Source organism: Rhopalosiphum padi, chromosome 3 (assembly GCF_020882245.1).
Source record: "Rhopalosiphum padi isolate XX-2018 chromosome 3, ASM2088224v1, whole genome shotgun sequence".
Taxonomy (NCBI): Eukaryota; Metazoa; Arthropoda; class Insecta; order Hemiptera; family Aphididae; genus Rhopalosiphum; species Rhopalosiphum padi.
In genome coordinates this window covers 20,073,932-20,089,730 of record NC_083599.1, presented here as the reverse complement: position 1 = coordinate 20,089,730, position 15,799 = coordinate 20,073,932, and the positions used below count along the sequence as shown (strand labels likewise).

General features: G+C 26.1%; 1 protein-coding gene and 1 pseudogene across 1 annotated transcript; both read right to left on the bottom strand.

Moving 5' to 3' along the window:
• Positions 1-2,953: 2,953 nt before the first annotated feature.
• LOC132924878 (uncharacterized) lies at positions 2,954-7,032 on the bottom strand (annotated as a pseudogene).
• A 30-nt stretch (positions 7,033-7,062) lies between these two features.
• On the bottom strand, positions 7,063-10,928 carry LOC132926484 (uncharacterized). The gene is made up of 2 exons (XM_060990852.1): positions 10,059-10,928; positions 7,063-10,013 (listed from the first exon to the last, which is right to left on the bottom strand). Exons 1-2 carry the CDS (start codon positions 10,924-10,926, stop codon positions 7,096-7,098), a joined length of 3,786 nt encoding a protein of 1,261 aa, XP_060846835.1. The 5' UTR covers positions 10,927-10,928; the 3' UTR covers positions 7,063-7,095.
• Positions 10,929-15,799: the final 4,871 nt, after the last annotated feature.

Sequence of the window (15,799 nt, the reverse complement as noted above, 5' to 3'; positions counted from 1 at the left end):
TTTTTTTATTTATTTCAAGTAGCTATCAAATATTTAAATACGTATAGGTAATTAGGTACTTACTACTTAGTAGCCTTGGCCGCCATCCTGCAGGTTTTTCATCACACTATCCAGTCTTCCGTAGAATATAATACAGAAATTATGTGTTTTTTTTTTTATTCGTAAACGTTCAATAGTACCACGTATTCCGTGTAGGTAAAAAATGTATCTTTAATATTTATGATTTACAAACAGTGCCTACGATTGCCACTAATTACAGGCCAACTTATTGTTGTTTTGTGGGAGCAATAATAAAGCACAATACTTGTTAATCTGCTATGGGAAAATTATCGAAACCTGACCACTAACGAAGTTAGTTTGCTCGCCTGCGCGATATGGAAATATTGTTTCTTAAATCGCTAAAACGTAAGCGGATCAATGATCGTATCTACACAGGTATACGCTATATCAGTGGTTCCCAATAATTAGTATGAAGCCACAGACCACTATTTAAAACTTAAAAATATTGATCCAGGGGACTACGTTTTTGATATATTATTCTCCCGTTACCCGTGATACCGCGTCATACACCTGCAGTGACCGCGGCTCAGTCGCACTGTCAATCGCACACGCCGGCGCCTCATTACGTTGATTCACCATTAATTGGGAACCACTGCACCGTGTATTACAGTGAGAGTCGTGATATAAAGTTGTGCAGAAAATGATAAAATTCGGAGTATCTAATGCTTATTATTTACTGTCGTCCATCAGGAATTAATCGCGTATAATACTTACCTACGCGTGCAGTATTTTTTTTTAGGTTTTCATAGATGCAGCAACTAGTTAGACCGTGAAGGCTGTAGCGCTCTAGCATCTGCTGGTTTGTACACGCGTTTTTTTTTTCACACGCTGTAGTTGGTATACATTATATATTTATATACTGCTGTATGTCTGCATATAATATATTATTATATTATTATGTATACACTTTATATTTATAATTTTTTTTTTTTTTTTGTGGGAATGTGGTGATAACCGACACCCAGAAATGGCACATTGGAACGACGGGAAATATTTGTAGGATATTAAATATTGTTAAAAACAGTTAAAACTCGATAAGAAATCAGTATTCAAACACATATATTAGATCGAAACATTATTATAGACACACTTATAGCACATAATATATTATGATTTTATCATTATTTATTAAATTACAGTTAAATTCAGACAATTATAATATAGTAACTTGATTAAATAATTATGATATAAGAGTAAAATCAAATAGGATTACACATAATAGAGAACGGATACATTTTTTTCTTAGTACTTATAATTTTATGTAAATATAATAAAAATCATCAAGTGCCTACAAGATTATATCAAATAATGATTAGGAACTCAATTTGATGTCGGTGTGCTTTGAGCAATAATTAGCCGAATAAGCATTTTATGAATCTGATTCTTACAGAAACCACCTCACAACAAATCGAACTCAGCAAACAAAAGTACAATATAGTAGGTATAATATATATTATTTTATCAGTCTTAACACTTAGGCATAAAACGTACACAAATGACGTCTTTAGTGTGGACTAAAATTTAATTGTTTTGGAAAAATGCGTTCACTGAACCAGATTACAAAAATACATTTACAATCCGAATGTATTGATACTTATTTAATTAAATATCACACCACGCACAAAAAAACATATAGATCAAAATACAAGTGTGCTGGTATTAAAGAACATCATTTAATATAAACAGGTACTCAAATATTATAAGTACATTATAAGTAAATTATTTAAAATGATATAATATGAATCGTAACAAAAAACAAAATAATTAATACATAATTCATCATTCTATGTTTCAAGATCTATTGACATAAATAACATATTATGGCAGTTGATACAACGGAAAAATATAAATTACATATCTGAAATTAAAATTAAAAAAAAAAACACTTTTTTGACTAAACAAATAACATAAATAAACAATAAAATGTATAAAGCACCATAGGTGGAGCCATCAATAAAAACATTTTTTAAAGTACTAACATTGATTTCAATACAAGAAAGATTATCTAAAAATAAAAAATAAATCATCCACAATATTAAATTAATAACAAATACCTATTTACATTTCTTTGTATGACCTTAATATTAAAATTCTGAAGCAAAATGAAATAATATATTACATGGAATAAAATTGGGATGGAAATAATATCACCAAATTGTTTGAACTTTTGACACTATATCAGTATCAACAATAATTTCTTACAATATTTTATAAAGAATAATTGTATGAAATTGACTATTCTTTGTATGTCAAAAATTGACAAACAATATGATTGTAATTCTTAAATTAAAGAACAATTAGGTATGATTCATTAAGATTTTCAAATTAAATAACCATTATTTCTAAACAATTTAACAATATTTGTGTAACATATGAAATAATAACAATTCTAAACTCATTTTAAAATTTTAAATTAATTTAATTTAACCTAATCTTAATTCAAATTGTTGAAAAAAAAATTTAAATAATAAATAATTCTTACTAACTACTTTTTGTACTATATGTAATATTATTTTATATACATTTCACAATATAATATAATAGACAATATAAATGCAACCCATTATTAAAAAAAAAAAAAACATTAAATATTTGAACTATAAAAATGTATTTCATACATTTCATACATTTTTACATCTTGTATAAATATTACAATTCATATTAACACTAATAAAATGTATAAAAAAATCATAGATTTTATGATTTGTAGTGTTCACATTTAAAACGATTAATTTGACAAATATTATAATAAAGATGGTAAAAGTGAAGTTAAACTTTTCATAGAAACAAATAAAAGTTATTAATTGTGAACAAAACCGTACCGATACATATGAGTTTATTAATTTTATCTTAACTATTTTTTACAATTTGTTTTTTATATACAAGATAGCACTCAATTGTAAGGCGGCAATAGTACCCTAGCATTGTAAAAACCATATTCGTCACTAACTGCCGCCGTATTAAGCTCTTCGAGACTAATTTCATCGCTCACAGCATAATTCACAAGTTGATCACATGAGGATATCAGTGAAACTTCTTCTGTGTTCTTATCTTGTTGAAACTGTAAGTTTATTCCTAACATATCATTAACCGAATGAGTTTCAAGTGGAATATTATCATCGAATAAATTATTCATTGGAAAATCATCAAATGGATTAGATTCATTGAACTGTAGTGGATTACAATTAGAATCATCGATATTTATCAAATCAGTGTTAAATAGATTATTTTCATCAACATCAATATTTTCAAATAAATTATTAGACGTCCCATCATCATTTTCACTTAATAACTTTGTAAAATCGTGAATAAAATCATTAGAACATTGTGGGTTTAAAGTATCTGAATCACTCACTTGAGCATTATTCAATTCATCTAACACATTAGATGTGGAAGTATCACTAGTAATAGATGTTATTCCAGCATTATCAGTGTCTATCGCATTCGTTTGAACATTAATAATTGGTTCAATGTTTACTTCTTCAATACACTTAGTATTAACATCTTTATAATCACTGTGATCTTTGTCAACACTTGATATTTCATATTTTGAACTAGACGAACACTTAGGAGAGATTTTTGCATCAAGATATGATTCGTACGCCTTTGCGAAGCATGGATCATGATACAATATGATTAAAGCGTTATTAATTGCCATTTCAACTTTTGTGTTTGTACATTCGCCAACAGTATTGATATGAATAGAAATATTTTTTAAGATACTTAAAGCCAATTTATAAAATTTGTCTCCTTGAAGGTATTCTTCACAAAACCATCTTACATATATTTCAACAAATTTTGAACAGTTTATCGATTTTGCATATTTTATCGTTTTTTAATCCTAAACGATCCAAGTGAAGCTCGTCAGAAAGTGCCATTCTAAAACTTCCAAAGGATACGATAATTTGAAACAATCTCGTTCTTGTATTTTTTTTTATACCTTTTCCAATTTATTTTATCGGGATCAAATTTTGAATTCATAATCCTTACCAACGTTTTTTTTTCAGCTTTGGTTATTTTCATTGAAAGTGTTAATAATTTTTTTTTGATTATATTATTGATTTTCGTATAATTTGAACTTATACATTTCTCGTACGCATTTGGAAAGCATGCATTATGATACAATATAATTAATGCGTTAATAATTGCCATTTCAACTTTTGTGTTTGTACATTCGCCAACAGTATTGATATGAATAGAAATATTTTTTAAGATACTTAAAGCCAATTTATAAAATTTGTCTCCTTGAAGGTATTCTTCACAAAACCATCTTACATATATTTCAACAAATTTTGAACAATGTACAGTATTGCTTTCTTCTATTGGTAATGTAACGCCAGCTTATAGGAGTTTGGATTTGAACTTTTTCGAGTCATTACACTCTATCCAAGATTGAAGGATAGAATCATCCGATTTTAAAATTCTAATCATACTCTGACATATTTCCTCATTAGAACTATTTTTATCAATACAAATTGATATTTTAGTTAAATCTAAATGTTCAGTGTTTTTGTTTTTTTGGACATCAGTTGAAAATACATCAATATTAACTGATGATGATGTAGATGGAATATTTTCATATTCCAATGATAGCTTAGTATTAAAGCCGTCTTTTCCTATCTTATCATTAGATAATTCTTCAAAAAGAGATTCTTTGTTCAGTACGATTTTTAAACCAGATTTGTGTAAAAATACTTTTACTTTATCACAAAATATAGTAATTATATCTTTAACAAAACTGAATAAAATGTTAATTGTTGGACTACTCTGTGAAATAATATTATGAACAATATCTTTACCAAATGGCCAAATTAAAAAGTTTTCTACTCCATTAAATGTAAAAAATTGTTGCAACAGACCAGCTTCAATTTTTATTGATCTCAAAAGTTTATCGATTTCGCATATTTTATCGTTTTTTAATCCTAAACGATCCAAGTGAAGCTCGTCAGAAAGTGCCATTCTACAACTTCCAAAGAATACGATAATTTGAAACAATCTCGCTCTTGTAGATTTTTTTATACCTTTTCCAATTTATTTTATCGGGATCAAATTTTGAATTTTAATCCTTACCAACGTTTTTTTTTGCTTTGGTTATTTTCATTGAATGTGTTAATAATTTTTTTTTGAATATTTTATTGATTTTCGTATAACTGGAACTTATACTTTTCTCTTCTAAAGTATTTATAGCTGTTCCTTCTTCTTTTTCTTCCCCATCTACCATTCCTAATAGAAGTTTCATCCTCTACAGCATCAATACAAGTTGCTTGTTCTAAATTCACCGTGGGAATCACTTTTTCTAATTTTTCAGAAGCATTTGCTTTTGAATAATTCGTAACAGATTTTCCGTCCAAACAATCGGTAGAAATGTCCCTATCTTCTTGATTGATCGTGTATGTTATTTCTTGTTCTAAACTATCTGTGGACGTTTTAACTTCTTCTAAACAATGTCTCGGAGTTTCCTTTTCATTTTCAATATTATGGTCTTCATTGGAAGTACATTCTAAATGAACTTCTTTCTCTATTACTTCGATAGATACATTTTTTGAATTATCTTCAGTAGTTTCCGCTTTGTTCTCTTCTTCATTGAAAAGAAAGTGATTACGAGATCGAACTTCGCCAACCCATTCAGTTAAATCTTCTGGAAGGTTTTCAGTCTTGTAAGTATAGTTCTTGAAGTTATTGTTAGTGGATTTTGATAAGAAACCAGTAAAGGAAGGAAGCATGAACAAATCATTTAATACATTCTCTGGTTTAATATTACAATCATCTAAATGTAAATCAAAGTCATCATCATTAAACTTATTATGATTTATAGAAAACCTTATGTGATTTATTTCAGTGCCGCTTTGAAAACATTCATTATTGTAACTTTCATTTGCACATTTATCTAAATCTGATTTATCTATACTTTCTCCAGGTTCAAGTATACTTTCATACGCAAATTGTACATCGGATAATTGAAAAAAATTTAGTCTACTACTTTATGTTATTTGTTTGTAATCATTAACAACTTCCATAAATGTTTTTTTATTGGTCGTACCTTCATGATAGAGTTTTAAACGCAGTATTTCATTATTAGGGTGTATACAATTAGACAATAATGTTCTCCTCATATCTTTACTTTAATTTCTGCGATACATCTTTTTCATAATCCCCCTACAAAGTAGTCTGCAAAATTTTTTCACTAGAATTGTGCAGAAGGTATTAATTATATAAAAACACCTAATTATTTGTGGTTTCTTTGAATATCTTGTTAAACATCCATTGCGAATTATTAATCTTCTTAAGCTTATGTTATTTATAGTTGTATTACGTTTTGAATGATTAATTAATGAACGTCTGAGTCATTTGTATTCTTTTAAGATAAATAAATCCAATTTGCCCTTAGAAAACTGTACGTCAGGTCCCCAAAATTGAATGAATTTTTGATAACTTAAATCAAATAAAAAATTCTTTAGTTCTGTGGACGTTTGTATACATTTTTCACGTCCTCTTAAGTCATTTGAGCACAAACGATGTAAAGATTTATTATACATAAAATCCAATAGCGTCGTGACTTTATTTAAACACGGCACTCTAAGAAAATCTAAAACAACCCCTGGATTCAATATTGAATATTTGAATGAAGTGCTATAAATGTTATTATGATTGAACCTTCTAGATTTAAATAACTCATTATTTGATTGGCCAGTAAGACGTTCGATTTCAAATGGTCCTATGTAATTACTAAGTCACTCTTGAATAGCTTCAATAATTGCTTAGTATTAAAGCTTAAATTAATATTTATAATATTAGAATACATATTAACAAAAAAAAAATGTTTAAAAAAATCATAGATTTTATGATTTGTAGTGTTCACATTTAAAACGATTAATTTGACAAATATTATAATAAAGATGGTTAAAGTGAAGTTAAACTTTTCATAGAAACAAATAAAAGTTATTAATTGTGAACAAAACCGTACCGATACATATTAGTTTATTAATTTTATCTTAACTATTTTTTACAATTTGTTTTTTATATACAAGATAGCACTCAATTGTAAGGCGGCAATAGTACCCCAGCATTGTCAAAACCATATTCGTCACTAACTGCCGCCGTATTAAGCTCTTCGAGACTAATTTCATCGCTCACAGCATAATTCACAAGTTGATCACATGAGGATATCAGTGAAACTTCTTCTGTGTTCTTATCTTGTTGAAACTGTAAGTTTATTCCTAACATATCATTAACCGAATGAGTTTCAAGTGGAATATTATCATCGAATAAATTATTCATTGGAAAATCATCAAATGGATTAGATTCATTGAACTGTAGTGGATTACAATTAGAATCATCGATATTTATCAAATCAGTGTTAAATAGATTATTTTCATCAACATCAATATTTTCAAATAAATTATTAGACGTCCCATCATCATTTTCACTTAATAACTTTGTAAAATCGTGAATAAAATCATTAGAACATTGTGGGTTTAAAGTATCTGAATCACTCACTTGAGCATTATTTAATTCATCTAACACATTAGATGTGGAAGTATCACTAGTAATAGATGTTATTCCAGCATTATCAGTGTCTATCGCATTCGTTTGAACATTAATAATTGGTTCAATGTTTACTTCTTCAATACATTTAGTATTAACATCTTTATAATCACTGTGATCTTTGTCAACACTTGATATTTCATATTTTGAACTAGACGAACACTTAGGAGAGATTTTTGCATCAAGATATGATTCGTACGCCTTTGCGAAGCATGGATCATGATACAATATGATTAAAGCGTTATTAATTGCCATTTCAACTTTTGTGTTTGTACATTCGCCAACAGTATTGATATGAATAGAAATATTTTTTAAGATACTTAAAGCCAATTTATAAAATTTGTCTCCTTGAAGGTATTCTTCACAAAACCATCTTACATATATTTCAACAAATTTTGAACAATGTACAGTATTGCTTTCTTCTATTGGTAATGTAACGCCAGCTTGTAGGAGTTTGGATTTGAACTTTTTCGAGTCATTACACTCTATCCAAGATTGAAGGATAGAATCATCTGATTTTAAAATTCTAATCATACTCTGACATATTTCCTCATTAGAACTATTTTTATCAATACAAATTGATATTTTAGTTAAATCTAAATGTTCAGTGTCAATGTTTTTTTGGACATCAGTTGAAAATACATTAATATTAGCTGATGATGATGTAGATGGAATATTTTCATATTCCAATGATAGCTTAGTATTAAAGCCGTCTTTTCCTATCTTATCATTAGATAATTCTTCAAAAAGAGATTCTTTGTTCAGTACGATTTTTAAACCAGATTTGTGTAAAAATACTTTTACTTTATCACAAAACTTAGTAATTATATCTTTAACAAAACTGAATAAAATGTTAATAGTTGGACTACTCTGTGAAATGATATTATCAACAATATCCTTACCTAATGGCCAAATTAAAAAGTTTTCTACTCCATTAAATGTAAAAAATTGTTGCAACAGACCAGCTTCAATTTTTATTGATCTCAAAAGTTTATCGATTTCGCATATTTTATCGTTTTTTAATCCTAAACGATCCAAGTGAAGCTCGTCAGAAAGTGCCATTCTAAAACTTCCAAAGAATACGATAATTTGAAACAATCTCGTTCTTGTAGATTGTTTATACCTTTTCCAATTTATTTTATCGGGATCAAATTTTGAATTTATAATCCTTACCAACGTTTTTTTTTCAGCTTTGGTTATTTTCATTGAATGTGTTAATAATTTTTTTTTGAATATTTTATTGATTTTCGTATAACTGGAACTTATACTTTTCCCTTCTGAAGTATTTATTGCTGTTCCTTCTCCTTTTTCTTCTCCTTCTCCCACTCCGCCTTCTCCTTCACCATCATCACCACCACTACTATCATCATCATCATTATCATCATCATCGTCATCGTCATCGTCATCATCGTCATCGTCATCATCGTCATCGTCATCGTCATCGTCGTCGACGTCATCTTCTTCTTCTTCTTCAACTTGTTCCTCTTCCTTTTCTTGTACTTCTTCTACTAATTTATTTATAGAAGTTTCCTCCTCTACAACATCAATACAAGTTGCTTGTTCTAAATTCAACGTGGGAATTACTTTTTCTAATTTTTCAGAAGCATTTGCTTCTGAATAATTTGTAACAGAATTTCCCTCCAAACAATCGGTAGAAATGTCCCTATCTTCTTGATTGATCGTGTCTGTTATTTCTTGTTCTAAACTATCTGTGGATGTTATAACTTCTTCTAAACAAGGTCTCAGAGTTTCCTTTTCATTTTCAATATTATGTTCTTCATTGGAAGTACATTCTAAATGAACTTCTTCCTCTATTACTTCGATAGATACATTTTTTGAATTATCTTCAGTAGTTTCAGCTTTGTTCTCTTCTTCATTGAAAAGAAAGTGATTACGAGATCGAACTTCGCCAGCCCATTCAGTTAAATCTTCTGGAAGTTTTACAGTCTTGTCAGAATAGTTATTAAAGTTATTGTTATTGGATGTTGATAAGAAATTAGTAAAGGAAGGAAGCATGAACAAATCATTTAATACATTCTCTGGTTTAATATTACAATCATCTAAATGTAAATCAAAGTCATCATCATTAAACTTACTATGATTCATAGAAAACCTTATGTGATTTATTTCATTGCCGCTTTGAAAACATTCATTATTGTAACTTTCATTTGCACATTTATCTAAATCTGATTTATCTATACTTTCTCCAGGTTCAAGTATACTTTCATACGCAAATTGTACATCGGATAATTGAAAAAAATTTAGTCTACTACTTTTTGTTATTTGTTTGTAATCATTAACAACTTCCATAAATGTTTTTCTATTGGTCGTACCTTCATGATAGAGTTTTAAACGCAGTATTTCATTATCAGGGTGTATACAATTAGACAATAATGTTCTCCTCATATCTTTACTATAATTTCTGCGATACATCTTTTTCATAATCCCCCTACAAAGTAGTCTGCAAAATTTTTTCACTAGAATTGTGCAGAAGGTATTAATTATATAAAAACACCTTATTATTTGAGGTTTCTTTGAATATCTTGTTAAACATCCATTGCGAATTATTAATCTTCTTAAGCTTATGTTATTTATAGTTGTATTACGTTTTGAATGTTTAATTAATGAACGTCTGAGTCGTTTGTATTCTTTTAAGATAAATAAATCCAATTTACTCTTAGAAAACTGTACGTCAGGTCCCCAAAATTGAATGAATTTTTGATAACTTAAATCAAATAAAAAATTCTTTAGTTCTGTGGATGTTCGTATACATTTTTCACGGCCTCTTAAGTCATTTGAGCACAAACGATGTAAAGATTCATTATACATTAAATCCAATAGCGTCGTGAGTTTATTTAAACACGGCACTCTAATAAAATCTAAAACAACCCCTGGATTCAATATTGAATATTTGAATGAAGTGTTATAAATGTTATTATAATTGAACCTTTTAGATTTAAATAACTCGTTATTTGATTGGCTAGTAAGACGTTCGATATCAAATGGTCCTATGTAATTACTAAGTCGCTCTTGAATATCTTCATTTTTTGTTCGTTTGGGGTATCTTTGGTTCAGACCAAATGTAGGTTCCTCTGTTGGTTTTCTGGCATACTCCTTCAATACATTCATATTAATTTGGGGGCCCAAATAAACAGAACATGGTTTAATAAAAATATTATCATTGTTCGTCTGTGTTACTGTTTTAGTATCTTTATTGGAATGTTCTTCACGGTTACAAAAGATATTCCACTCTTCACTATTCAATTTAGACAACATTTTAATGTTTATGATAATATTCAAACCTAAAAAAGATATCACCATTAATTAGACATAATCATAACCTATGTTTTTAAAATATACACAATACATTAAAACCTTTTAACTTTGATTTATTTTAAATTCAACTAATTAATAAATAATATGTTTAAAATTTATAAGTTGTACCAAGCTTTTATTTATTTATATAAGTATGTTTTAAATACACCTAGTAGATCATCAATTGTGCAAAGTATCAGAAGAAAATAAATTTGAGCAGATAATAATACAGCTATTAAAAATGATGTTTAAAGAAATTTTCCACAAATGTAACTTAAAAAAAAAAAATTGGAAAAAATATAAAACCTATTTATAATACCATTTATATGCTTGAAATAAAACACCCCGTTAAAAAAATATAAATATCCCCTTATTAAAAAAAAAAAAAATAATCACTGAGTGGCAATAGAATACACACATGCACTTAACCCACTCGTACCTTATCAGTTGTCACCAATGAACAAGTCTCAATATGTAACACATGCTATAAAAGTCTTATGAACCATTACACTATAATCAAATGCCAAAAATACAACAAGTCACATGAATCTTTATTGGCCCAGACTCTCTCCAGCGTACACTATTTAAAATTTTTCTAGATATAAGTTTAAGAGGATATTACACCCACATGTTTTCTCTTTGTCTTTTAAACAAACAACATAGCAAATTTGCATTCAGTAGAACCAATTTTGTGTTAATAACTTAAATATTAGAACAAATTATCCTACTATCAAAATTAAGAAAAAGAACATTATCTGTTATCTCTCATCTGTATTTTATGTCATTTGTATTATAATTACTCAAAGCAAATTTGCTATGTTTTGTACGTTTGTAAGATGGTGATGACACATGTGGGCACACCATCTCTTAGCCAAAGATTGTAAATTATATAATATACATTTTTTAGTTATACTTATAACTCATATGTATTTTCATTTTAAATGTAAATTAATAACTAAATAAATAAAAAGCAAAATGTATACTTATATATACAATATACTTGAGTAATACACTAAACATTATTCAATAATCAATATCAAAATAAGTATTTTCAGTAGCTACAAATTGATAAATTGTACAAGAAATTTTTTTTTCTTTTAACACCCCAATATGTGCTAGTATAAACCACCACCAAAATTTAATTTTTACTGCTCTAAAACATTATGACAGAAAAAAAAGAAAACATCATTGTAAAATCAATATATTAATACAAATACAATAATACATTCATCATTCCACTCAGAGATTTAATTTACTTTACGAAAATTGTTTAACCAGATTATTTATTATACAGTAAATTGATGACCTCCTGTATATTTAATACCTATTACATAACCCCTAATCTAACTGTAATTTTTTTTAATACTTAACAAGTTTGAAGTTTAGATATTGTATATTTTTCTTCAATTTTTATTGATGTATAATGATTTATATATATATTTAGTTTTTACTTGAAAACTAAAATATAACAAGATTTCACAGTGTTTTAAATTAGATATATACTTCATATAGTATTAAAATATATACTGTAAAATAAAAAATAAAAATAAATTTAAGTTATTGGTTATGTTTAATACTTCTTATATTATAAATTTGTAAAACAGGTTATTTGTAATTTTGATTATAGCTTATTTAATATGCCTGATTTTAGTAGAGCACTTGACTCTAGAATAATACTATTTCTAAAAATCTTGTAGACCGAAAAAGAATAAATATTCAATTAGAAAATCAATATTTCTTAACACATTATGCTAATTAAAAAATTAAAGTTAAAGTATGTTTTTATAAACAAATATTACTTAGTTTAATTTAATGATGAGTAAATGTAAACATAAATTTAACATTATAAAAATTAAATTATTTTAAGTTATGACTTACCAATTTAAAATATCTGCATGTCCAATTGGGAATTTTATGACATTCTGAAAATAAAAATAATATATAATATATTATTATATTGTCACAAATTGTATATTAAGTAAATTGTATGAACTGTATCAAAACTTTTTAATAATGTATTAAATGTATAAAATACAAAAATTACACATTGGTCATACTACGTAATTAAATCGTAAATTAATAAAAAAATACCCGAGGAAGTCACTACTGTGCTATATAATAAATGTCAAGTGAATATCTTCATAAAATTCCTAGATCACTGTAATACATACCCACTCGTTAGATATCCAGGGTTGGGAAAGTTACTTTATTTATTGTAACTGGTTACAAGTTACAAGTTACTCTAAAACTATGTAACCAGTTACAAGATACTAGATCCTTTTATGTTGTGTAACTGGATATAAGTTACAGTTATGTAACTAAGTTACATTTAAAGTTAAAGGTTACATTGATAAATAAAAAATGTTTGTATTTATTCATTCATTAGAATACAATTAACATATTTTAAAAGTTTATTGTATTAAGCATAAGACAACCTACCCGTATAATAAATCACTATAAAAAAAACATGTTTATATAACAGTCTTTATAACATTTATCAATTGTCTCATGTAACAGTCATAAAATTAGTAGTTAGTCTTCTTATGAAATAAGTGTATCCAACATAGTATAGTAATAGTAATATAAAATAGTAATATTTATTAAATTATTAACTAAGTCAATGGTATTTATATAATATTGTGATAGATAATACAATTTAAAAATATGAAACTGAATTTAAAATTAAATAAAAGGATTGTATTAATTATTTTTTACTAAAGTTAATATAATTCATTTTCTTTAAGAAAAACTATTTTTTCAAAATTATGGTCAGATAAATTTCTTGTAGTAGGACAGTGAATGAACCCAAAAAATGAAAATAACCTATCAACTGGAATAGAAGAATAAAAAATTGTATTAAATTTTAAAAATAGTTTTTTTATTGTGACATAATTATTTAAAATTGATAATGACTTATTTTTATCATTAACAAATTGTCTTTATAAACATTTTGTTTTGAGTTATAAATATTAAATACAGTCAATTACAGCCAAAGATATATATAAAAAGACCTAATATTATGTTTATATATCTGTGATTACAGCACCAAAATGTTTTTTTAATTTAAATTTTTTTATAATAATATGATAATCATACAATGATAAATATTAAATATATATATTATATACGATGTAACTTTTAATTGTAACTTTAATTTTAATATAAAGTTACAGGAAGATGTGTAACCAGTTACAAAAGTAACAGAGTTATATAACTTAGTTATATGTAACTATGATATGTCCAACCCTGTAGATAGCTATAAAGCTGGCCAAGTTTTAATCGATAAAAATAAAAAAACCATTTTTACTCATGAAAGTAGGAGTGAACTGAGTTCATACTAAACTTATATATTATATTAAAGACTTTTTTTCTTTTTGTTTATTATTTTTTCATTGAAATGACTTTATCAGTCTTTGTAAATATTTAATCTCTTGGAAAAGACAGTAGACTTTCCACAATTTATAAATCACTACTTTAATGAGCTAATATTTTTTGTAAAATGGTCTTTAACTTGGACTATTTTTAATGGTGAGGATTTCATTAATAAAGAGATAATTAATTTTTGTGAATTTAAGAGTAATGGGCATTTTTTTCAATTATGTCTTAAATTTTCAATTAATAATCAGAGAAAAAAATTGGCAAAATTTGAATTTTTGACAAAATTGATTTTCTTATTTTGACGTACTTCAAAATCAAATAACAATAATACACGAACAATTTTTATCAAATGTTTATATGATCATTTTCTATACACATAATAGTTTTTATTATTTTCTTAATTTTTTGAACTATGGTATTTATAAGCATAAAAAATATGGATCAAAATTCTTGAAAATGTAATATAAGTCCCACATAACTTTTAAATTTACATCTTGTATAGTTATATATGCATACAATTATTAAAAACAAATCATTTTTTCCTGATATAAATGTGAAGTTCAAATTTTTATAAAATTAATCAAAATCATGAAAATTACAAACTAGTATTTTGTAGTAAAAAATTATAAAATTTTTAATTTTTATAGCTAGGGTTTAAAAATGTAATACAATTTTCCTCGTAAATATTTTGTACTAAAACTAAAAAAATTTAAAAATATACAATCACAATTATTATTATTTGTTATAAACATTTGAAGAAGTTTCAAATTTGAATAACATTACTTATTTAAATAATGAATAAAAATTGATTCATATTATTTACCTATACATATTTTTTTTAAATAATTATTTCTTAGGTGAAGGTAGTAATTAATAATTTTCTTAAATGAATAATATTAATGTTATGTTGTTATATTCGAATGACTCATATTTTTTTAAATATCGACAGTTGCAAGTATTTGGGTATCAAAAGAAAATGAAAAGTCAAAAATCAGTAACAGTAATCTATTTATAATCAAAAAATAAGACTTCTTAAATTTGTATTTTATTTTATTATTTTATATAACAGGGTGATTCTTTTATCATAAAACCTTCGTTATTTCAAAAAGTATTCATGTTTTTGAAAACATTTTTTACATAGTTTCAAGTTGTCAAAAAACAACGGTTTTATTAAAAAATTATATTTTTAAATATTTTTTATCCATATATTTTTTTTACTTTTTTGAATGACGACATAGAGTTTTAATTTCATATTTCAAAGCAGAATAATTTTCTGAGAGTTTTGATACATAAAAATCGAATTTTGGGCGAGTAGTTTTATGAGTGTATGTATTTAAAGTTTAGATAAAACTTAAAAATATAATTTTTAATAAAAAGGTTGTTTTTTTTAACAACTTGAAACTATGTAAAAAATGTTTTCAAAAACATGAATACTTTTTGAAATAATGAGTGTTTTTATGATAAAAGAACCACTCTGTAGTATATATCAACATATATATAT

Bases quoted from the DNA above. Each gene is read 5' to 3' on its own strand.
- LOC132926484 (XM_060990852.1), bottom strand. From the start codon at position 10,926: ATGGTGATATCTTTTTTAGGTTTGAATATTATCATAAACATTAAAATG. The intron at 10,014-10,058 runs GTAGGGGGATTA...ATTATAGTAAAG, and splicing joins AAAATTTTGCAGACTACTTT to ATATGAGGAGAACATTATTG.